Raw genomic sequence first — 24,993 nt, 5'->3', positions numbered from 1 at the left:
AAGCATTTACACAGGCAGATGCTGATGCTAGGGAAAGTGGAAGGCAAAAGGAAGAGGGGCCGACCAAGGGCAAGATGGATGGATGACATTCTGGAGAGGATGGACTCGACCTTGAGAGAGCTGGGGGTGGCGATGGCTGACAGGAAGCTCTGGCGTGGGCTGGTCCATGAAGTCACGAAGAATCGGAAGCGACTGAAGGAATCAACAACAAAATTTACACAGGCAACGCTCAGATTTTTGGAGGCCATGGGCAGGCTGCCCTCAGTGGCCACTAGGGTGGCCAGATGGAAAAGACAGGGCTCCTGCACCTTTAATAGTTCTGCAGAAGATGAAATTTCAGCACCTCTCCCAAGCACTGTTGCAGCCACCAGCCTCCTCCCAGTCAGTCACAGGCTTACCCTGCAGTGGCATTATCGGGAGGAGTTAAGTTAGCCATTTGGTTCCCGGGCCTATTACAGTACCACTTGCACAAGGACCAGCTCTCCCCCCCCCCCCCATGAGCTGGCTTACCTAGCAGCAGCAGCATTGTAATTGACCAGGGAGCTGACACCTAGACTATTGTTGAATAGTTTGCATTTGCAAGCATTAGTGGGAAAGAAGCTGTACATTAGATTGCACTTATTTATGTAATAATTTTCATCCCACTTATATATGCTTCACTCCCAAAGTGGCTTACAACAAATATCAAAATTCACAATAAAGCCCTTCATTCAAATTCATTCATTCACTCACCATAAATCCACAATATCTAGACAAAATACAGTCAAATACAACAGAGACAATGACTCGGTTTACACGATAGCGGTGTGGTTATGAAGCCACAGTGGTTTGTTAACCCTGCAACATGCATGCATGGCATGGCTTGTTTGAGGGGGCAGTAACCCACAAATAACCCATGGGCTGTTGTTGGGAAATAAGTGGGGGAGTGGCAGGAGAAATAAGCCTCCACATTCTTACAAGACTAGTAAGCTCCCTGGTAACCCTATAGAAGACAGACAGGTGTTTTTTAGGTGTATGTTCCATCTTTTCTCTAGCTTGGATGAAATGCTCAGGGAAGGGGGCTTCCCCCGACCCAAGCCTCTCTTGGAAGTCAGGAGCCCCTTCTGAACACAGTAGGCTGTAGCCCAGGGGCTAGAGGAGGACAGTGGAAATTGCCAAAATATTTCAAAGTTTGAGTGAAATGCTCTTAAGGGGGACCAATTCATTTTGTGGGCAAGGTGTGGGAGGCTAGTGCATCCCTTTCCAGTGAGTGTTGTTTTATCAGTCTCGTTATTTTTTAGTCAATCTTTTAAGTAGCACTAAAACACTTTTCCAGGTAAACAAATTAAAATATTAACACATCACCATCTAATGAAACAGCTTTATAGTGGTAGCTAAATAATTGATATTTTTTAAACTGCCACCTTTCCATCACCACCATTCAGCAAATTGGGTTGTTGTTGTTATTGTCTTTGATTAAACATATTCAATCTATACTTCTAATCCAAAACCAACATTAAACACAATAATTGAATAATCACGCTTAAGTGAATAGATACTTTACCACTAATTGAATAATCTATGTTTTTAAAAGTTGGCTAAGGACTTAAAAAAAAAAAAAGGATACTCAGGTGAATTGGAACTTCCCCTTCCCCACCTGTACACATGAAAGAAGTGCAGTACTGGCAATAGTGTGGAAGTTGCAATTCTGCTTGTAGCTTACAGCAGAAGAGCCATTCTTACATAGCACTAGGAGACACTTTTTGGCAGCATGCACAGACCAACTCCTAAACAGAATGTTCAGATCTGGGAATCTGGGTGACAGTTGGAAGCAGCAGATGAGTAAGAGAAAGGCTCAGAGATGTCCCTTAGATGCTATCAAATCTGGCTGCAGTGTTTCAGAGATCTGAGTAACAGGACTTGCTGCTTGGGTATAATTGATGTCAAGTAAAAAGCCTAAGAATTTGCTGGTGCCGTTGCTCCAAGAGGCAAAGGAAGATCACAAAGTGAAGAAAGGCCACAAATCTGGCCGAGTTTTATCTTACCCTGCAAAAGGTAACACATCAAAGACAATGTGAGTTTGTTTGTGTTTCATCATAAGGATTTAGGAAGCCCCAGTGTGAAGTGGTGATGGGCAAATTCTCTCAGCTCAGTTCAGAGTTGGCTTGGTATTTATGCTTTTTTCTTGGAGAAAAATGGAAGTGAGGGACGAAACCCTGTTTTCCAAGGGTTTGTGATGTTGGTGCATGCACACTAAGGCTACAGCACATGTGCATTATGATATTACTCCCTAGAAATAGCAGTTTCATTTCACTTGCCCTGCACCCAACTCATAGTGGAGTGTCACCTGGAAATTCACGCACACACAAAACCAGACTCAGAAACGAGGGGTAAGCTTAGGGGCAATATTCAGATTTGCAAGAAACAATCAAGAGAATTGACTGCCCCAAACAGAGAAGATATTCACCAAACAAAAGCCGAGTTGGCCAGATGCTTTGTTCACACAGTTCATAGTTTCACTGAGAGTAAGGGGTTAACATTAGTAAGTCCCCACAAAGGGGACATCCTTTAATTTTAGTATGGCCATTTTGCACATGCACCTACAAAGCAGCCTGATCAGCCTGAAAATAGACTACTTGTGAAGAATTACACTTGACATTGCAGAAGATACATCTTGCAGAAGAACATCTAGTAGAAATTATGCTCAATTTTTAATAAACAAAGCATTACAGGATGGGGAAAAAATCATATTCTGGACCAGACGATCACAATTCTAATTGAAATAAAAAGCAATAGGGTGTATCCCCTGGCAGAAGCTATTGCACTATCACCACTCCTACTATTTCCAGGCTTATTTATTTATTGTAATCACACCCTTTGTCAAAGGCATTCATTGTGGGTATATGGTGTCTTCTCCCTCTTTTTATCCTCACAACAGCCTTGTGAGGTAAGTAAGGCTGAGTGATGGTGATTGCCGAGGCCACATTGCACAGATTTGAAACCTACATCTTCCCTGGTTTATGTGCAGTATTTTATCCACTACGCAATACATATTATATATCTCTTTTAGCTGAAAACTACATCAGAATTAGGTCACCAGTCACCACAGATTTCTTATAAAGTATGGGGTGGGATTTAAAGTTCAGCATGGGCAGATCTTCCCTTGCCCATATTTTTGCTCTAAAAGGGCTTTACTCGGGCTGTTATCTCCCAGTGAGGCTCTGATTCTGGAAGGAACCCTTACCAGGGAAAACGAATAGGCAAAAGCAGTTGTGGGAGGTGGGGTGAGGGAAAGCAATGGAAGGACTTAGGATCCCCCTCCTGCCTGTCCACTCTGTTTCAAGTTGCTCCTCCCCTGATTTATGAAATTGGTACAATAAAGTCTGTACTCTGACACAAGGTCATGCTACTATATCATCTGGTCTGCCTGTTAAGGTCTCCTTTCTTGCGTAGGGTTACCACATCCCCACATCCCTGCTACTGCTGGGGAAAAATAATAATTTAACAGCAACGTGCTAGAAATAAGTGATCCTCTCCCTTCATACCAGAAAAATCTCTACCTGAACTTCTGTCTGTGTTGTGGTTATTACAAGATTATTTTGAGCATAAGAGCCCTGGCAGGGGGAAAGAAAGTGACAATTCTAAACCAGAGCTATTCCAAAATAACATTTGCACACTGCCAATCACAAATCATTTAAGGGTATAGAGCTTCCAGAGGGCCAGTCTTGTGACACCTTAAAGACTAGCAAATGTATCATTGCATAAGCTTTTACGTTCATACGGACTTCAGTGGAACCAACCTGCATTGCTTAGGGAGCAGAATAGAGGTGACAGGGATACCTGCTATGTGTCAAGATTATTGTTAAAACAGGCCCCAACTAAACAAGAAAAGCTGTGGCAGCCCTAGGATGAACTGACATTCCAGGACAAGGAGTATTCCCAGTTCTAAATGTATGTCTTTGTAGATTCAGATCCTTTCATCCAAAAGAAAACATTAAAGTGGTAGGACTGGAGGTTCTGCCTGACAAGTTGCACTTGCCAAAATTGCCTCTTCTACACAATGCATGCAGTGTGATCCTATGCATATTTACTCAGAAGTAAGCCCCACTTTGTTCAAAGCAACTTGATGCTGAGCTCATGCGCTCAATAACATCCCCCTCCTACTAAGCATATTTATTAGGAAGCACTTCCCAGTCTCTGGTCACTTGCTTGAGGCTGCAATCCTAAACACACTTCCCAAGGAATAAGCCCCATTGAACTTAGTGGGACTGATTTCTGAGTAAACATACATAGGATTCTGGTGTCACGATTACTAGCGGTATGACCACTTCCAACTCACGAGAATAAGAATTAAGGCAGCAACAATCCTATTCATGCTTACCTGGGAGTAAGTCTTATTGAACCCAATGCAGCTTGCTTCTGAATAAACAAACCTAGGCTCATCCTGCACCTATTAAATTTTGGCCAAAAGAAAATGTCCTTTTTTCATTTGGGTAGTCTTCATCAACATTTTATTTATTTCAGGAACACTCTATACCACTTTTCATTTAAAAAAAAATCCTAAAGCAGCTCACAAAGTAAAATAACGATAAAATACAATAAAGCCAATCGTAAAACAGTGATAAAACAATGACACGTTGCATTAAAATAGCCGATGGTCGGTGGTAATGCTAGCAGTCAGGAAAACACCTGATCCTACAGGTGTTTATAGTTGTCGGTGGAAACACTCGTCACTAGGAGCCGGGCGGATCTCGATGGGGAAATCATTCCACATGGTCAGTCCTTCGGTCAGGGCGAAGCGACGGAAGGGCAATACCTATTTCATATACTGTCTTAACCAAACCGTTATTCCTCTTTAACATGCGGGCACCGGTGTCAAATTACCGATGATGGCTGGAGGGGAAAGCCGCCGCTACAAAGTGAGATCGGTCTATTCGCGCTAAAACTCTAACGCGGATGGGGGAAAACGGGAAGGCCGTCGATGAAGCGCTTCATACGGAATCGAAACTACGGACAAGAAGTTTCGGTTTCGTTTGAGGCTGTCGATGAAGACAGAGAGGGAGTGGAATGCTTCGGGGCGTTCCTTGCAGAGTTAAGGTTAGAGTGTGTAGCAATGAGCGGAGCAGGGGCAGGGCGTAACAGGTATGGGATGGCCGCTGCTTCTCCCTCCGGCCCCCGGAGGTATCAGGCAGGTAATTATTTCCCGGAAAGACAAACTGACTCAGATCCCCGGGGCTACGAAACTTTGGAGCGGGAAGACTCGGAGGGCCAAACGCCCTCCTCGGAACAGCAGCAGGAGCAGCAACAAAAGCGGCAGTAAGTAGTGGCCTACCGTGGTAGCCTTGGCAAGTAAGACGTCCTTGCTTCAGGAGGAGGGCAGGCGTCCGATCATTCCTGTCTATCAGCGTGGAGCCTGTTCGCAGAATATAAAGACAAGGCACACTTAAAGCAGGGACTGGAAGAGGACGGAGCGGGGTCTGTTTCAGTTTTAGTAAGTTCTCACTGGGAACAGCCTTAATTAGCTCTGTGCCGAATTTCCCCCATCTATTTATTTTCTATTTATTTATTTATTTATTTATTTTCGACCATTCATTAGGGGGGAGAGGCGAGAAGAAATTGCACCCGAAAATTGTGGGGAGGGGTGAGAATTCCAGAGAAATTTATCCGGGTGAAGGGCTTCAGTGCTTACCTTACTGGAAGAGGTGGCAGAGGTGGCTCGTTCTTTTACCTTCCCCCCCCCCTTCTGCCCTTCTAGCCTCTCCTGCTGCTTGAGCTTCCTGAAAGAACCCTCCCTAGGGGGTTTAGCCAGGAATTCCTCCCTTGGGGGCTTCCAATGTGGCTGCCTGCCGAGCCAGGCATTTTTAGTTTTGTTATTAAAAGTCCTTTTAGCAACAGCATCAACTCGGTCAGCTTTCAGATACTCCACAGACAGCAGCGCTGGTATCCACAGGTATCCAAGATGTGTGTGGACAAATATGACAGCTGTTCTCTTCCCTCGTATGAATAGGAAAGCCCCTTGCACCTAGGGATGCTTCTGATGATAACAAAACCCTCGTTGTCTGTGGTAATAATTCCACATCATCTAGCCTCTACAAGAAGGGCGACACCTTACCTACCTACCTCTTTTCCCTGCTGCCTACTGCTGCTGTTACTCTGAGGAGGAGGGTGTTCTCTTTAAAGGGCTTCTGTGCACACCAGTGCTGTCAATGGCTTTACAGGTAATCCCTGATCTGCCCAAAATAAGAGCGCCCCCTATCCGTCCTGCCATAAAGAAAGGTAGATTTCTCAAGCCCCAGCAGTAACTAAAATGTGGAAGCACCCTAAAATAGCAAATAACTATAGGGTGAGGAAGTGTCTTGTATGTAACTGAGAGGCTGCTGCTTTTAAGCACGCTTCAATATATTAGTTTTGATTGTATAGACTTGTCATAAAAAAGGCTATGATTACTGACTGCCAAATTGTATCTTTCCAGAACTACATTTATATCTGAAATATTATTCTGGAGAGAGAGATCTGCAATGTAATTGAGGTCCTGTGAAGTTCCCACTGGTTTCTTGATCTTCACTATGACTTGGCTTTAATCTGTCAAGGTTCTTGCATAAAAGTACATGTAGGATACTGGACAGATTATATATTATGACATATACATTCAGATAACTTTGGTGGGTTTTGGTGTATGCTACCATCAGTTACAAAGGTGACAATGTATGTTATTGTTACCACCATATTAAAGTGTAGCAAGCAGGTGTGTTCCTGAGTCATTAACGTATGTCAGGGGATCCAGCTATTCTGGACCTACAAGTATGGTGACAAAACCTAACAGCAGTGAATGGTCAATATTTTGGCACCTAAAATGTGGGTGGCTAGTTCTAGGGCCAAACACTTGAAACATCCTTTGATATAGTGTGTAGATGTGCTGGATGTGCTTCATGTTTTTTTGGAGAAAGTAAGCCTCTGTAGGACCGCACCCTGCCTACAGATTTTATTATTTATTACAATTATGTGCATCATTGTAATTATTTGCAGTTATGTCACTTTGTGGCGAAGGGGTTAGACTTCCTGACAACTGTCATTACTACTTTGGGAGAAATGAAAACAGGAAAGGGAAAGGAAAACCACAAGCTCACTTGGGTGTTGCAGTTCCCAGAAACAACTGTTCAGAAACCAACTGTCCTTTGGGTACAACTGCATAGTCCTTGTGTGTCGCTATTTGTGTACAGTTTCCAAAATTGGGACAGTTAGTGGATTCCAGCAAAAACAATGCACTTGGCTTGTTAGCTCAGCTTTTGGTTAATTGGGAACTGCATTTTGAATAAACTCTTCAGGGCTTTCTGTATTATCAGCTCATGATCTGATCCCCACCTCGCACAATAAATGCCTATTTGTTGCTCACAGTCATGAACATGCATTTTTCGACACTTGCATTTTTCGACATTTGCACTTTTCTTGCAGAAAATCATGTTCCAAGCAGTCAAAGAGCAGTTGTCTGAAGACCCACGGGAGACACACAATCTAGCTCCTAATGTTTCCTTTTCTAAAAAGAAAAAGGTGCTTTGGATCAGGACTACAGCACTGGTGGGAAGGGCTGTCTTTTTGCCCCATGCTGTTTTTCTCATCTAACCTCCTATCCTACCCCTTTCCCAAGCTGCTGTTTGTGCTGCTGGGGAACCATAGTGGTTATTGAAGGTCTCCTGCATCTCTCTAATCAGGTCCTAAAAAGAAGCTATTTCCTCAAGTGTGTCTTTGTTTCTACCGCTTCTGTGTGAGCAGCATGTGCATCTAGGAGAGGGGTGTTTGCAGTTAGTGGTGAGCATATCTGTTCACCCTCTCCCCCCTCCCTGCAGAAATACCCTGCCAACTCAAACTCTACAAAAAGGTTCTTTGGAAGTTATGTGCACTTGTACTGAAGCACACATCTAGAAATACCTTTTTTATATTTTGAGAGAGAGAACAGTAACACGCCTGATTTGTTCCTCTTCATCCAGTCTGCATGCAATAGGTAATGTAACATTTGCTGCTGCAGACTGCAAAATTACACCTTAGGAGACTGAAGTGAGGAACAATGTGAACACTGAGGGACTCTTAACATCAGAAGAGCCCTGCTGGATCAGGCCAAGGGTCCATCTAGTCCAGCATTCTGTTCACACAGTGGCCAACCAGCTGTCGACCAGGAACGCCCAAGCAGGGCTTGAGTGCAACAGCACTCTCCCACCCATGTTCCCCAGCAACTGGTGTACATAGGCTCACTGCCTATCTACTGGTTCTGAAGATAGCACATAGCTATCAACACTAGTAGCCACTGATAGCCTTTTCCTCCAGGAATTTGTCTAGCCCTCTTCTAAAGCCATCCAAATTGGTGGTCATCACATCTTGTGGTAGCAAATTCCATAGCTTAACTATGTGCTGTGTGAAGAAGTACTTCCTTTTTTTCTGCCCTGAATCACCCACCAGTCAGCTTCATGGGATGACCCCGGGTTCTAGTATTTCGAGAGAGGGAGAAAAATGTCTCCCTATCCACTTTCTCCACACCATGCAAAATTTTGTGGACCTCTATCATGGGCTCCTTCACACTGAGCTTTTATCCAGCAATTGAGATTGCTCCTTCACGGATGTTTGCGGGCTCTTTACATGATGCCATGATCATTCAAGGCATCTCCTGCACTAAATGCCCTTTGTTCCATTTTTAAATAGATCGCAGATAATGAGCTATCAGATTACCCCGTGTGTTCTGCTTCAGTTTCCTCCATGAAAAGAGGAAAAGCGGCAAGAGGAGGAGTGAGATCATTTAAAAAGATAATGGAAGACTCGGATACGGGGAGAAGGAGGAGGGGAAAGGAAGAATGTGAAATAGGGAGTCATTGTGATCCTGCGTTTAAAATGGAAGCAGAAAGCCCCATTTTAAATGCAGGATTTTAGGCTGGTGTGGAGATGCCCCATGTCTCCCCTTACCCTCCTTTTTTCCAGGCTAAACAATCCCAGCGGTTGCAAAATTCTCTCATAGGGGAGATGCTCCAGCCCCCTGAGCATTTTAGTTGCCCTTTTCTGCACTTTTTCTAGTTCTATGATATCTTTTTTAAAGTGTGGTGACCAGAGCTGTACATGGTATTCCAAGTGTGATTGCACCATAGATTTGTATAGGGGCAGTATGATATTGGCAGTTTTATTCTCAATTCCTTTTCTAATTATGCCTAACATGGAGTTTGCCTTTTTTTTACAGCAGCTGCACACTGGACTGACATTTTCATTGAGCTGGCCACCACAACCCCAAGATCTCTTTCCTGTTTGGTCACTGCTCTCTCTCTCTCTCTCTCTCTCTCGCATTCATATCCCGCCTTTTTTCCTCTTGCAAGGAACTCAAGGCGGCTTACATTATCCTCCTCCTCTCCATTTTACCATCACAACAACAACCCTGTGAGGTAGGTTGGGCTGAGAGTGTGTGACTGGCCCAAAGTCACCCAGTGAGCTTCCATGGCCGAGTGGGGACTAGCTCAGATCCCATCAGGTTATATTTGAAGTTGGGATTTTTTGCCCCAACGTGCATGACTGTACACTTGCTTACATTGAACTTCATTTGCCATTTAGATGCCCATTCTCCCAATGCGGAGAGATCCTTTTGGAACTCCTCACAATCCCTTTTTGTTTTAAGCACCCTAAATGATTTGGTGTCATCCGCAAACTTGGCCACTTCACTGCTCATTCCTAATTCCAGATCAGTTATGAACAGGATGAAAAGCACTGGTCCTAATACAGATCCCTGTGGGACCCCACTATTTACTTCCCTCCATTGGGAGAATACCATTTATTCCTACTCTCTGCTTTCTGTTCTTTACCAGTTACTGATCCATAAGAGGACCTGTCCTCTTATTCCATGACTGCTAATTTGGTCAGGAGTCTTTGGTGAGGGACTTTGTTTACTTGGACTTCCAAAAGGCTTTTGACAATGTCTACCAGATCACCCCTGTCTCCATGTTTATTGACACTCTCGAAGAACTCTAAAAGGTTAGTGAGATAGGACTTGCCTTTGCAGAAGTCGTGTTGATTCTTTTTCAGCAGGGCTGTCTTTCTATATGCTTACTAATTTTATATTTAATAATGCATTCATCCAATTTACCCCAAACAGACCTTAAGCTAACTGGCCTGTAATTTCCCAGATCCCCCCTGGATCCCTTTTTGAAAATTGGAGTTACATTGCCCATCTTCCAGTCCTCTGGTATAGAGGCTGATCTTAGGGACATGTTACATATTTTGGTTAGAAGATCAGCAATTTCATATTTGAGTTCTTTGAGCACTCTAGGATGGATACCATTGAGGCCCGGTGATTTATTTGCTTTCAATTTATCAGTAAGGTTGAGAACTTCATCTTTTGTCACCACTATTTGCCTCAGTTCCTCAGACTCCCTTCCTGAAAACATCAGTTCAGGCACAGGTATCTGTCCTATATCTTCTGCAGTGAAGATGGATGAAAAGAATTCATTCAGTTTCTCTGCGATCTCCTTGCCCTCCTTTAGTACTACTTTAATTCTGTTGTCATCCAATGGCTCAGCTGCCTCCCTAGCTGGTTTCCTGCTTCTGCTATATTTAAAGAATTCTTTATTGTTGGCCTTGATGTTGTTAGCGATATGCTCTTCAAAATGCTTTTTTGTGGCTTGTATTGCCTGCTTGCATCGCCTTTGTGGGCGATGCAAAAGGTAGCTTGTGCTACCTTTTGTTTGCCTCACTTGGGCAAGACTTCCATTTTCTAAAGGAAGCCCTCTTTTCTCTAATAGCTCCCTTAACACTGCTCGTTAACCATGCCGGTGACCCTTACTACAACTAAAACTAAATACAGCCCTACACCTCAATTCTCCATATAAATATACTTCCTTTTTCTGCAAATGGGACCGCTGATCCTTCCAGGCAGAGAGCTCCTAACACTACCAGTGAGAAGGCACTTTGCAGCTATTTCATCTTTTTATCTTAGCGTATTTTCTTCAGCAAAAGAAAAGATGGAAGAAGGGGTGGGAAAGTACGGGAAGCTTATGAATTGAAGATGACAATATCTGGATCCCCCGTAAAATTTCATGAAGGAAGCAGGGCAAGGACGCCATAAAAGCCTCACCTGCAAACACTCTGTCAGGTTACTTTTGATCCTTGTCTCCCCCCACCCCAACGTTAGGGTGCAATCCTATGCATGTTTAGACAGAAAGAAGTCCTACGTTTCCCAGCATCCCCCAGCCAGCCCTGCTGGTTGGGGCATGCTGGGAGGTGTAGGACTTCTTTCTGTCTAAACATGCATAGGATTATACCCTTAGAGGAGTAAACATGACAACAGAGAAATCCAGAATTCGGTGTGCTTATAATTTGCAGCAGCGTGTCTCTTTTCTTCTTCCATCCCCCATGCTCTTCCAAACTTGTGTCATACTGTGTGTGGAAAATGTGGGTTAGGGCTGGGGGTTTGGGGTTGGAGTTCTTGGAGGTGGTGCTGCTCCAAATGCAAGTATAGTCCATTTCTGTTATCCCCGTATTTCAGGTTGGTGGGGGCAGGTGGCAGGGAGGACTGAGGCCAAGCGACTACCTAAAATTAGTCCAGTATTAATCTCCACATCACAAGTGGTGAAGGGCTGGGAATGAGGTTGGTTACAACAAGGCTGTAATATGCACTACTATCTTCATGTTGTAGTCTGGGGTATGGTCACAGCCACCCTGTATCATGATCTACAGATTCAGGCTGCAGTTAACTGTCCCTTATAGCAACTTCTCTAATAAAGTAGGGGCGCAGAACCCTTTTTCTGTCATGGGACCCGTTTCTTTGGGGGCATCTGCTGAGGGCTGCATGCTGGTGGTGGGTGGGGGCACTCTTTTTTTCTCCTCCTTCCCTGTTCAGCAGGCTGCCAGAGGAGGGGCCAGTTGCTCTTGCCAGAGGCCTGATCACTTGCAGAGCACTTTTAAAATTAGGCTGAGGGCTGGAGGGGGTCCACCCCTGTAATAAAGCCTTTATGAACAGTCAGCTTACCACTCTTTATTGGTGACATATGCCATCAGAGCCAGATCTGTTTCAGTATGCACACATTATCAAGGCAGAGGCGGAAGAACCGTAGTGGCATGAAAGCGAAATTGTTTTACTGAGTGTCTAGGCATTTCTACACCAGCCTAAAATCCTGCATTTAAAACGGGGCTTTCTGTGTCCGTTTAAAATGCAGGATCGCCACTGACTCCCCTTACATGCTCTCCACCCCACCCCACCTGTATCTGAATCTTCCATTATCTTTCATTGATCTCGCTCCTCTTCTTGCTGCTTTAAGTCTTTTCACAGAGGAAACTGAAGCAGAACACAGCGGGGAAATTTGAGAGCTCATTGTCTGCAATCTATTTAAAAAGGGAACAAAGGGCATTTAGTGCAGGAGACACCTTGAATGATCACGGCATCATGTGAAGAGCCCGCAAACTTCCATGAAGGAGCAGTCTCCATCGCAGGATAAAAGCTCCCTGTGATGAAGCCCTCTGTGTGCTGAACTGAAATTATAATGGTTATATTGAAAAGGGACACTACTGCAAAAGAAACTTTGTACGACACACACCTAGGTTTGCAGCAAAGGTTGACTTGTTTAAACTGCTACTTCAGACTCCTCAAAATTCCTGCTAACCCAGCACTCAGTTGAATTCAGATGCCCTGTTGACGATGAAAGATAATTTCAGTAAAACAGAAACACTATCCTTATAGATAATCACTGCTATTCTTGTTGACTTGCAGGACTATTCTACAAAGGGTTAAATGTAACTGGACTTGGTTTTGACAGACTGTGCAGACAGGCTCTTACATTAGATAGAGTTCTGTGAGCTGTTCACAAAACTGAACTCTGTGCAAGGCCTTATGTCTGCATAATAAAATGATATTTATTGCATTTGCCCAGTATGCTGCTGTTTCCTGTGTTTGCCATAGCTTTCTAGTATCTAAAAAGCACATGCAAACCTATATTTTTCTATTACCAAAAGTCTTTATCTTTTTAAGTCTGCTGCCATGAAAATGTAATGAGAATCTATCCTTGCTGAGAGGGAGCTCTGCTACTAGAAATACTTGGTGGGAGACAGATGATTATAATCTAGCAGTAAGGTTGTCCTGAAAAATAAAAATACATCCTTCCTGCCACAGAAGTGTCTGTACTGGACTTTTAACCACTTCTCTTCCTCTCCCTTTGGCTTGGCATTTCTTTTGACCTCTTCCAGCCATCTTACGTGGCTTTTACTAAGGGATAAAATTCCAGTTAAGGATGTTGGAGGTGTTAAATTTATGCTCGCTCCTGTTTGCCTGAAGTTCCAGAGTTTAATTAAATTAATTGTGGGGGAAGAGTAAGGGAAGAAACTAGCACAAACAGTCCATATGCAACCTTGGTTTCTAATACTGAATGCCATTATTGTATGGTACATTCCAATAGCATTTTCTTGTAAGGTTGCCAACTCCTGAAATTTTTTTTTAAAAACCATACCTCTGTGAAGCTGTTTTTCGGTTGGTCAGGAGTTCAAGCCCAGCATAAAAGCAGCCCATTAAGCTAAGGTGTAAAGTGCATGTTGGTAGTGGGAGCGTAGCTTCTATGGCAAGTCACTTGAAAGCAGAAACCCAAACCAGTTTCTTCTCTTCTCCCTCCACCCCAAGTGAACTGGGTAACATTTCTTGGGAGATTAAAAGCCCATCATCATTTCATGATGTTTAGAAAAAAAAAATTGCCAATATACTACAAGTCTCTTGTTGTTGAAGACTTTCTTTGCTTAATTAATCAGCCCAGGACATTCACGGTATAACTCATGTGGCTAATGCACATACCACTAAGGAAGACTTAGGGCGCAATCCTACTGGCGTAGGTGGCCACCTCTGAACTTGGAGGTGACCACCTATCCAATGCAGAGCAGGAGAAGCGTGGAGGGGTTCTCTCTGTGCTTCAGCTGCCCTGCATTTGCGGCTAGACAGCCAATTTCGGCTGCCTAGCTGCAGGAAGTCAGAGTGGGGGAAGCAGCAGCCGGACAACACATTGAATGTGTCATACTGGCATTTCCGACTTCCCCACCCTGACACGCCCCCTGGAATGCCCTGTTTTTGCTGCTCTTCGTTCCTCTTCTGAGTGCGGGGCCGTTCCACGCTGCCTACGAGGCAGCGCAGGAGGCGATGGAGGTCGGTTCTTGGGGAACTGCCCTATCCTATGGCCATCTAGCTGCTGATTAGCAGCCATAGGATTGCTTCTGCCATGACTGTTTTGGAGGTATAATTCTTGTTTGACAAAATCAGTAAGTATGGAAATGCCTAAAGTTGACAGTCTTGGTGAAACGCTCCTCTGTATACCGATGTAGGCAGCATTCCAGATGAAGTGACCTTTAAGATACCATGGTATTCACTTATCTAGTGAATCACTGGGTAGATGTTAATGTCCTTTCTTTCTCCCCTTTCTAGTCTAGGTGCATACGTTGTGATACCTCCAAATCCAACAAGGAGGAATCAGTTGCAGAAAAGTAAGTGTGCGGCTTGGTTATCCTGTTAACCAAACTCTGCATATTATATAGCTGGGGTAGGCAAAAAGTACATCTTCAGATGTTTTGGACTTCAACTCTCAGCATTACTGACCATTGACTATGTTGGCAGGGGCTTCTGGGAGTCCCAAACATCTGGAGATCTACTGTCTGCCTACCCCTGGGCTGGATTGTGCCTAGCATGTCTGGCCATATATAGATGCTTGCCAGGTGTTTGATAGTCCTGTCTTGCTGGCAGGCCCATAAAGAAGTTGGGTGTTGGCAATCTGGGAACATGTAGTGCATGACCTAATGTGCCACACGCCACCTTGATTATGCTTACTCATACAGAACTAGATGGATCAACGGCCTGATAGTGTGAGGTAGCTGCTTATGTCGTGCAGGCCTGCATTAGTTCTTAACAAAATGTGCTTTATAGCCTTTGCAGTTCATCTGCACGTACCTGCAGCTGTAGAGATGATTCCATTCTGTCCTGAAAGCATTGTATGGACAGGAACTCAGTTCTGCATTTTGTATTTCCACCAACAGTTTCATCTAGTCAGATGTGACTATGCTTCCATTTCTTCACTGCTCAGGTTAGACTATTCTGCACTGCTTCAGGTATTAACAGTGTAATCATCTACATATGCACTCAAAATTAACCTCCACTGAGTTCAATGGAACTTACTGCCTGGTGAGTATAGGATTGCAACTGGCCTTAAAGTTCACTTTTGCAGATTATTGTACCCTTCTTGAAAGGTGCAGTACGAAGGGGCCAAGCCAGTTGACATCTGAATAAGATGCCTTATTTGTGTGAAGTGCCTAGAGCTGTTTTTATCTGCAAGAGAAATATAATTGTGGACTCATGAGTGTCATGCTCACCTGGATTACATAAATTATGCTATGGTTACTGGTGGGTACAAGGGCCCACAGCTGGACTATAAGGAAGGCTGAGCGCCGAAGAATTGATGCTTTCGAACTGTGGTGCTGGAGAAGACTCTTACGAGTCCCCTGGACTGCAAGGAGGTCAAATCAGTCCATCCTAAAGGAAATCAAACCTGACTGCTCATTGGAAGGACAGATAATGAAGCTGAAGCTCCAATATTTTGGCCACCTAATGCGAAGAGAAAACTCCCTGGAAAAGACCCTGATGCTGGGAAAGACTGAAGGCAAAAGGAGAAGGGGACGGCAGAGGATGAGATGGCTAGATAGCATCACGGATGCAATGAATATGAACTTGAGCACGCTCCGGGAGAGAGCGCAGGACAGGAAGGCCTGGCGTGCTATGGTCCATGGGGTCACGAAGAGTCGGACACAACTGAACGACTGAACAACAACAACAACAAGGGCCCACTGTTGATGGCTTTTTGGGTCCTTCCTGCTCCTAGAGCCAATAATTAACCTTGGAGCCATTTGGGGGCCATATTTTTGTGTGTCTGGCATGAAATAACTTGTTCTACACAGTAATTTCATTCTTTGCCTCATTTACCACGTTTCAGTTGCTAATAAAGAACTGGAGGACCTGGCAAAATGGAAGGAACGGAACAGGCCAGGACTGATTACCTTGACACCCCAGAAACTGGGTAAGTGACCCCCCACAAGAAATCAGATGAAAGCTTACATTTCTTATGAAGAGCTGATATATCTTTCTGAGATGCTGCTTTTTCTTACCTTCATGATTTGAAGAATTCAGATTGTGTTCCAATGCTCAACTATAGTAACCATGAAAACTTGCTGTATTTTAGGAAACTAAAGCTTTAGTGGCAAAAGCCTTATATGACATGTTTGATAACCTTGAATAAATATTGTAGGAGCCTCTATAATTGCGGAAAATTGTCTTTTTGTGGCTGGCAGGAAGCCAACATTTGTCACTAGCTAATGCATTGGATAAAAGCAAATAAGATTATGTAACTCATTGTCTCCTCAATAATAGAGCCCTGAGCAATAAAGTTTATAAATAATTTGTGTCTGAAAAACATGATTGATATTCTTGATCAAATTGCATGTGGAGGCAACAGTGCATTTTGCCCTGGGTCAGCCATTTAATGTATTTCATAAACTTCTATCTGAAAGTCCGAAATTGTACTTAATAGTTTGGGAGAGTGATGAAGTGTTGGAAGTGATGGAAAATAGTAATGAAGTATTGAATGTCTCCTTCAAAAGCAGATTCAGCAATGCTTTGCACGAGGATTTATAGTATGCTTTTTAACATAACAGAAATTCAGGTTGTTTCCACACCAGAGCCCTCCAGGGCTTCTCAGGCACTGCTTTTCTGTAATTAGCTGGAAGACGGTTCAGAAACTCCAGCTTGTGCAGAATGCGGCTGCCCAAGTATTAGTGGGGGTGAGGTGATTCTATCACATAACGCCTATACTGCTCCAGCTGCACTGCTTACTGGTGTGTTTCTGAGCCCAATTCAGAGAGCTGGTTTTGACATTTAAAGCCTTATGCAGTTTGGGACCAAGTTACCCGAAGGAATGCCTTCACCCATATCAGCCTGCCCACACTTAAAATTCAGAAAGAGAGGCCCTTCTCATTTGCCCACCCGTGAGAACAGTCAGGTGGGTGATCGCACATGAGAGGGCCTTCTCTGCAATGGCCCCACAGCTTTGGAACAAACTACCATCGGAGGTCCATCATTGCAGACTCTTAAGAAGGCCTTGAAAACATTTTTTTTTTTTTTTTACCTTGGCCTTCTCTTTATATGACTGCTGTTGTTGCTGTTACTGCTGTTAATATTGTTGCTGGTTTTATTGTTGACTTTTGTTGTTGTTTTTATGTTTTTATCACTTTTAATATTTTAACTGTTTTTATGTATTTTATTACTGTAAGCCGCCTTGGGAGGGCTTCTGCCCTGAAAGGCGGCCAAGAAATAAAGTGCAATTTCAAATGAAGGTTCCATGCAGGGTAATAATAGTGCTATATTATCTAGCTGTGCTCTTTCTCATATAACTAACCAGGTGCCCTCCAGATGTGTTGACTGCAGCGTGCCTGTGCTGGCTGGGAATGAACGGTGTTGTAGTCCAGCACACCTGAAGAGCACCAGTTTGGAGAAAGCTGTTCTACAATATTTACTTACAAGGAAAGAGATACTTTCCAGTGTTAATTAAAAGTTTCCTGTTTGCAGGTTTACCTGTTTTACTGAGGGACTAGTAATGAATACCTGCTGATTTGCCCCTTCAACATCCTCTCTAAATTGTCTCAGGGTTAGTTTCTGTTCCCAGAGTGTAAAGGGAGAACTAGTTACTGGTTTCCTTGTTCTACTTGTTTTTTGTTTTGTTTTTTTAAACCTTAAACCCCATCTTATTTCCAAAACTGAACTCAAGCTGACTTACGATGACAAGAAATCATACAAAATATAAGAGCATGTACATCAGCCCACAAAACAATCATGGTGGAGCAACATTAACATAGTAAGCAAAGAACACAAATAAATAACAAAAAATAGTAATTTAGAATAGCAGTTAAAAGGAAATGGCATAGACACAACACAATTTCTCAAAAGAGAACCAGTCACCCAAAGGCTTTCTTGAACAGCCTCATCTTAAGAAATAGTTACCCAAAGGCTTTCTTGAGCAGCCTCATCTTAACAAAGCTTATAAAAGCATAGTGCTGGGGCTTGACAGATCTCATCTGGAAGTGGGTGCCACAGCCGAGAAGGCCTTGCCTTCATAGTTGCCTGTTGAACCTCAGGTGGCTGAGAAACCTGGAGCAAAGCCTCAGATGCCAAATGGGGCATGTAGGAAGAACATATAGAAGAAAATAGTCCCTAAGGTCCTCAACTCCCAAGACATTTAAGGCTTTAAAGCTAAAACCAGCACTTTGAACTGAACTCGGAAAGACAATTGCAACCAGTGCAGAGCAGACAAAAGGGGCATAATATGTCTGGATATCTAGCTCCAATCAATACCAGGGTAGCAGCATTTTGCACCAGTTTCACTGTTATTCTTTTCTTACCACAAAATAAAACTGTTGCTATTTTGAAAAAATGGAAAGAAGAAAAAATGCAAGAAACCCAGAAATTAAAGCCTCATCATTGCAGGACAGCACTGAGGCAGATTACCTCTGCCTTTCCCAACAACTGTTGATAAACCAGTTGATACAAAACTTGAAATTCATTTCATTTTGGTTGAGAATGATACAATTATATAGCTTAAATTGACCTTCTATCCCACTTCAATGCAGTGGGGAAAAATTCAGTATCTGAGGTGAGGCATCTTGATATCTCAATTAGTTTAAAATATATTTCAGTGCTGCCTCTTAGTTATTATTTTGTTTGGAGTGAACTTAATATTCTCTCAAAACAGATGACATGTTTTGCGTTTACAGGTGGAAGCGCATCAGAGACTGAAGTGAGGCAAAAACAGCAGCTTGAGCACATCCAGTCTAAATACCAGCAAAAGGTCAGGTAGAATCTATCTGTCAGTTCCTTAGCCAGTACATGGAACAAGGACAAGGATTCTTTGTGTTGTCTAACTTAACCTTTCATTTTCAAACTGGAGAGGGTTCAGAGGAGGGCAACAAAGATGATCAGAGGACTGGAAACAAAGCCCTATGAGGAGAAAATGAAAGAACTGGGCATGTTTAGCCTTGAGAAGAGAAGACTGAAGGGAGATATGATAGCGGTCTTCAAGTATTTGAAAGGTTGTCACAGAGAGGAAGGCCAGGATCTCTTCTCGATCATCCCAGAGTGCAGGACACGGAATAATGGGCTCAAGTGACAGGAAGCCAGATTCTGGCTGAACATCATGAAAAACTTCCTCTATTCCTTTGTTAGAGCAATACGACCATGGAATCAGTTCCCTAGGGAGGTGGTGGGCTCTCCCACAATGGAGGCCTTCAAGACGAGGCTGGACAGCCATCTGTCAGGGATGCTCTGACTCGGATTCCTGCATTGAGCAGGGGGTTGGACTCGATGGCCTTGTAGGCCCCTTTCACTCTACCATTCTGTGAAATCCTTTCAAATGGGCATCATATTCTTTTGGCTTTCACTCCAAGTCATCAACAGTCTGATTTCAAAGATTGTTCTGATCTCACCATGTGAAACATAGGGAAGAGGGCCACAGAGGATGGGATTTCTGTATTAGAAGTTGTTCAGTATTTAAATCTGTGTATTTGATCAGTCTACATTCCTGCAAAGCCAAGAGAGACACCATGTAGGCATTGTTCACATGACACAGAGGTCTGAGTGTAGCCACTCCTGCTTGCAGCAGAAGCAATTGGGCAGCGTGTACCAGTACACTGCCTTATTCCATCCACAATTTTTTTAAAAAAAACTGGGTTCTCATGGCACACAAACCAAGCCAAAGGCTCTGACAGATTCTGAGAATCTGGCTTTGAAATGCCATATTTCCAGAAATAAACTTGAAAATGCAATCGCAAAAACAATAAAGGAAGTACAAGTGTGTTTAGTTATGCTTATGATATATGGATTTCATGTTTCAAGTGCTCAGTCTGATATTTATTTTTTTAACCATTTAGGACACCATTGAAGCCATTGTAGATTTGTTGCATGTTCTGTTGGGATTAGCATATATGATTTTCTACAGTTCTGCTAAAACAAATATTTGAGGTAGTTGTTCTCTGCAAGGGTTAGCAGAGCTGCTCAGCATGTACTAAGTATGACTGAGCTGCTCAGCGTGTACTGCGGTGCCCCTGGAGACCACTGCCAAATTCTCTGGACCCATTGTTGGTTTGCACAGGAAGCTGGCCTGGCCATCTGCATAAACAAATAGTGGCACAGAATGTGTGTTGGGTATTCTGAAGCATGTTTGTAAGCATACTGCAAGAATACTCTGGATGTCAGGGATACAGCTTCGTGAGTGTAAAAATAGTGTGTGTGTGCAGATACACACACCCTATCTGTACCTATATATGTGACTAATATAACAAAAATATTAATCTTAAAGCAAAACATTTTGCCTTCTGCCTCCTTCAGCTGCTCTGATCTGAATTAAAGGGTAGAGTCACCACTGTGGTAGTTCCAGGACACTCCAAAGTTTGGCATTGGTTATTGATGAGTCATGTCAGGAATTATCCTCCAGGTTGAGGCTATGTGGCGTTAAGGTGCCAAGTCTGTATATCCAGAGGTTTTCTCTAGTTTCCAATGTTCTTTGATCAGATAGCATCTCTGTTGCAATAATTCTCAAATCAGAGAGGCTGTGATTATTGGAACTGAAGTGCTTTGCAACTGGTTATTCCAATCTCTTTGCCAAGACTGCAGATTTATGGTTCCTAAAATGTGTACGGTGTTTCACCCATATACTGCATATGACATCCTAGGTGTCTGCATTCAATGATACAAATTGTTTTTTGACTTTTTTTTAAAGTGGTATATAAATGTTAATAATAAATGATATTGGAGGAGATGTTTTGTATGGTATAGTGGGTTAATCCCAGTCACAGTACTCTTGAAGATAACTGTCTCCCTAAGATAAATGTTGCTGATTGGAGGTTTTAGTTCAGCTCTCACTAGTAATCTTGTAGATTTGGAGGTTGGCAGAATGCTAAAACAGGAGGCCCGATGATTGCTTTAGCAAGACTTTCAGAGTTGGCTAGCAATTGTTAGCTTTCTCTGATTGCCAGGTGATAGCTAGGAGAAACTGGATAGAAATCTGCCACGAATAGGATAATATGTCATTCTCTGTAGACTCAATTCTCACTTTCATGGAGAAGAGTCTCTCTAGATAAAATGGATGCCTCAGTGGATGTTGCAGTCACTGACATGTTCAGGATATCTTCTCAGCGGAAGGTGTTTAAGTTCATTGTTCTTCTATTTATTTTATTATATTTCTGTACTATCCAAAAGCTCTCTGGGCAGTTCCAAAACAGTAATTTTTTTGTTACAGTTGTGTTTGATTCTGAGAGCCAAGCTGTAGATAATGCAACACGACTGCCAACGTAACTGATGTTCCATTAGTGGTGCCAGTAATCACTATTGGTGTTGTGCTAGAAGTTGTTTACGCTAGCACGATTTGATTTACATTAGCGGAGTGTTACACTGGACACTCTGATTTTTCTCTGTGGGTTGAGGATGGCAGGATTTCTAGTTTTATGTGTGTTTGTGCATCAGTGAGTCTTTTATAAAGATCGGTGACTTACTTTGTTCTCAATTGTGCAGCAGACATCGAGGAAAGGGATTTTCAGTGGTGCTGCTGATAGTAAATTTGGTGTGGGATAAGGAGAGGGTTCTATAACTTGCCACCAGTGCTACAGTACCCTTTGATTCTCATTGGATCAGCTGAAAAAGGTGGATGCTGAAACCTTTTAAGACATTAATATTTCTTTTACATTCTGTTATTCCCAGTTGGGATCTTTAAACGCAGTAAGTAGTTCCTGGTATCCCGTATACAAAGAGCATAACTACCATTGTAGTTTGTTAGTAATGCAGCTTCAGGTTGTGCCCACCTTGAGACAGTTGCCCGGGACACCGGAAATCCAGTTTGTCACTTCCTTCCACAAAATGTTAAGACTAAAAATTAACCTACTGGAGTAAATGCAGCCTGTAAAATAAACACAATTTTCTCTCACTGTAGCTAAAGAAAGAAGAATATGAACGAATCAAGAGAGAGGCTGAAGAAGCTGACCTTTTGAAAAAGAAAGCAATTCAAAGAGAGAAAGTAAGACAGACTTTCTCAGGCCAGGATAACTTCTCTTCCTGCCTTCTCTTTTGAGATGCATATGTGTGCTGCATGGGCCCAAAAGAATGCTATTTGGTTCTTGCAAATGACATAAATTATCCCATAGAAAAATCACCTGCACTCTTTTCAAAACAGTATCCTAATCTGTGAGAATGGCTTTGTTCAGATGAAATGCCAATCTATGCTTAGTGTTAAGTGTGCAGTCCTTAGGCTCCTGAGCTCCCCTTCACCTCTGGCATTGCACATGGTGAACAGGGGAAGCTTTTGCTTCTGTTTTAAACTAACCATAGTTCCTTGTCATGTCCAAACTCAGACATACTGTGGTTGACCATAACTGTGGTTTAAGGAAACAAGCCAACTTTAAACTGTGTTGGGGTTTGTTTGTTTTAAAACAATTCTGGCTCGTTTCCTTAAACCATAGTTAAGGTTTGGGGAAATCACAAGAAATAACATTTAATTGAAAATGGAAGCAAAAGCTTCCAACCTTATGGGGAGTGCATGAGCCTCAGGCTTGTGTATGTAATGCTAAACTATGGTTTAGAGTTTATGTCAGAATCCAATAAGTGTTTCTGAATCCAATCAGTATTTCTTCAGTACTGCTAGGAATGCAGTCCTAATGGCTTCTAATGGCCTGGCCCCATGTGATTTTTAGAGGTAGGTAGGGGCAGAGTGTTACACAAAATAAGTCTCTGATTGTTGTCATGAGTGCCTATTTAAAATGGTCCTCCAGTGAGAGCCAGTGTGGCATAATAGTGTTGGCCTATGATCTAGGAGACAGTTCTAAATTCTCACTCGACCATGATACTTGGTGGGTTAGTTACTTTCTCTAAGCCTTACCTACTCCACACGGTTGTTTTCAGAATAAAATGGGATGCGGGGGAGAAACTATATACACTACCCTGAGCCCCTTGAAGGAAGGGCACGATAAACATGTGTGAACTAAGTAAAATGTAAATATTAAAAATACAGAATTCAACCAGATTGCTCTTGTGCTATGAAACCTATGGCTATATAGAACTGGCATCAAGTGGTGACTTTTATATCTTTATATGCTCCTGAATTTGCATGCTTTGCGTCTGGCAGATCTACTCTGTTCATAATCTTAACTCAGTGGGGCAATGCATTATGTTAATGTTTTAATATTCTAGGCCAATAAGCTTGAAGAAAAACAGAGGCAACAAGAATGGCAAAGACGGCAGATGCTTGCCAAAGACCACTACTTGTAAGTTGAGTTTGAGCTTAAATAGGAAAATGCATGCATCTGATGGCGTATGTTTTTGCTCTTGCTTTTTGAGCACAGACTCCTGCCCGCAATTCTTGATAATAAGCAAATAGTATCCTTCAGTTCTGGCATATGGCCCTCTGCCTTCAGGCCACTGTGTTGTAGTCCAGCAGCTGCCCCCTTTATCTGTTGCATGATTGTTTCAGCTAGCGCTAATAAGATGTGTGACCTCCTGTCTGACTTCTTTTTTCTTACCACAATATGTGCTAGCTCTCTGGTATGCTACTATAAAGAACTAGCTGCAAGCTAAGACATGACGCTGAAGTGCATAGGGATTCTTGACACAAGGATCCTTGATATTTTAGAATGAACTAAGGGCCAAACTAAACATTCTGCTAATCATGAATAGCAGAGCTATGCGTGATTGGCTTACCTACCTCTGTGTAAGTGCACATGGGCCCAATTCAACATGGCAGTTCAAGGGGGGAGGTTAAGCTTTCCCCCCTCCAATTTTTGACCTGAAATTCCATCCCCTGCCCCTCACCTGTGGGAAGTAAAATAATAATAATAATAATAATAATGGAATTTTCTTTTCCTATGTTCCCTGTGGTGTTAACATTTGGCCCTGAGTACTGCATTTTTGAGTATGGTAGATACAGTTGGAGGGTCACTGTGTAACTAGCAAAATGGGGAAAGGCAACTATTTGCTGCTGAAATTCAGTCGTGCAACAGCAAAAAGGGGGTGATTTTCTTTGAAACAAGATGCATGAGGAGCATGTGCCTTGTTTGGAAGAAAAATGTCATTGTTTTTGCTGCTGCTCTAATGAAATTCAGCTGCAAATTGCCACTTTCCCCGTTGTGCTAGTCACCTTGCACAAGCATTAGTCTATACTAGTGCAACGTCCTTAGTGCTGGGACAATACCAGATACTACCTTTTGCCTGATCTAGGGTAATAAATCTGAATCTGTTTTTTTACTGGAACAAGCATTTAATTGAAAAATGTTCCTTTCACCTTTAAGAATTGTTAGATACCTTTCCATCCTTATCTAAATCTCACTAAATGGGTCGATTTATTTTACCACTTTTAGGCCATTCAGATACATTCTAACTAATTTTGTATGTGTGACTCTTCCAGTCTCTTCCATATGCTAGCAATTTCTATCTTAGCCACAGCAAGCACATTAACAATTCCTGTAAATTCATGGGTTTCAGATTAAGAACCAAAGGTAAATAGTTTTCATGTGTGGTGGAGCTGATGAAAAATTCAGTGTTTTGCAAAGAAGCTTTAATCAAAAGATATAACCTTGATTGACTCATCATTGACCCCTCTGAATTGCCTTTTTGAATATTCCGAAAGGATACTCAGAGGTAACTGACTTTCCATTGTTCCATCAAAATGTCCTTTAAGAACACTGGCTTTTCATCAACTCCACTACATATGTAAAGCATTTGCCTCTGATTCTTGGTAATGCCAGCATGAATCCTGAATAGTTGGGTTGAATTTATTTATTTTTAAGGTGTAAGCCACCATCTATAGAATACCTTGAAATGGTGTTCTCTAAGAATAGTCGCTATGAAGGGCTTACGTTTATCAGAATAAATTTCCACACTCAAGTTGTTACTTTTCTGCTGTCATACTCCAGTCCACGTTTAAGCTTTTGTATATTGGAAAGGGT

The 24,993-nt window shown here is 42.7% G+C and overlaps 1 protein-coding gene across 5 annotated transcripts in view; it reads left to right on the top strand.

The window, feature by feature from the left end:
* Positions 1-4,725: 4,725 nt before the first annotated feature.
* The window catches only part of EPSTI1 (epithelial stromal interaction 1), a 46,356-nt gene continuing 26,088 nt past the window's right edge, over positions 4,726-24,993 (top strand). The window contains exons 1-6 of one of the 5 annotated variants that reach the window (XM_084844928.1): positions 4,726-5,295; positions 14,399-14,457; positions 15,954-16,037; positions 18,784-18,857; positions 21,990-22,073; positions 23,243-23,316. In XM_084844928.1, coding sequence (XP_084701054.1) covers positions 4,961-5,295; positions 14,399-14,457; positions 15,954-16,037; positions 18,784-18,857; positions 21,990-22,073; positions 23,243-23,316 — 710 coding nt within the window. In that variant the 5' untranslated portion in view covers positions 4,726-4,960. The remainder of the gene's footprint in view (positions 5,296-14,398; positions 14,458-15,953; positions 16,038-18,783; positions 18,858-21,989; positions 22,074-23,242; positions 23,317-24,993) is intronic. The other 4 variants (XM_084844930.1, XM_084844931.1, XM_084844929.1 and 1 more) reach the window with 4 other exon arrangements.

This window comes from Heloderma suspectum, chromosome 3 (assembly GCF_057233095.1).
Source record: "Heloderma suspectum isolate Gila_16-S chromosome 3, 16-S_ref, whole genome shotgun sequence".
Classification (NCBI taxonomy): Eukaryota; Metazoa; Chordata; class Lepidosauria; order Squamata; family Helodermatidae; genus Heloderma; species Heloderma suspectum.
This window is presented reverse-complemented; position numbering and strand designations above follow the sequence as displayed.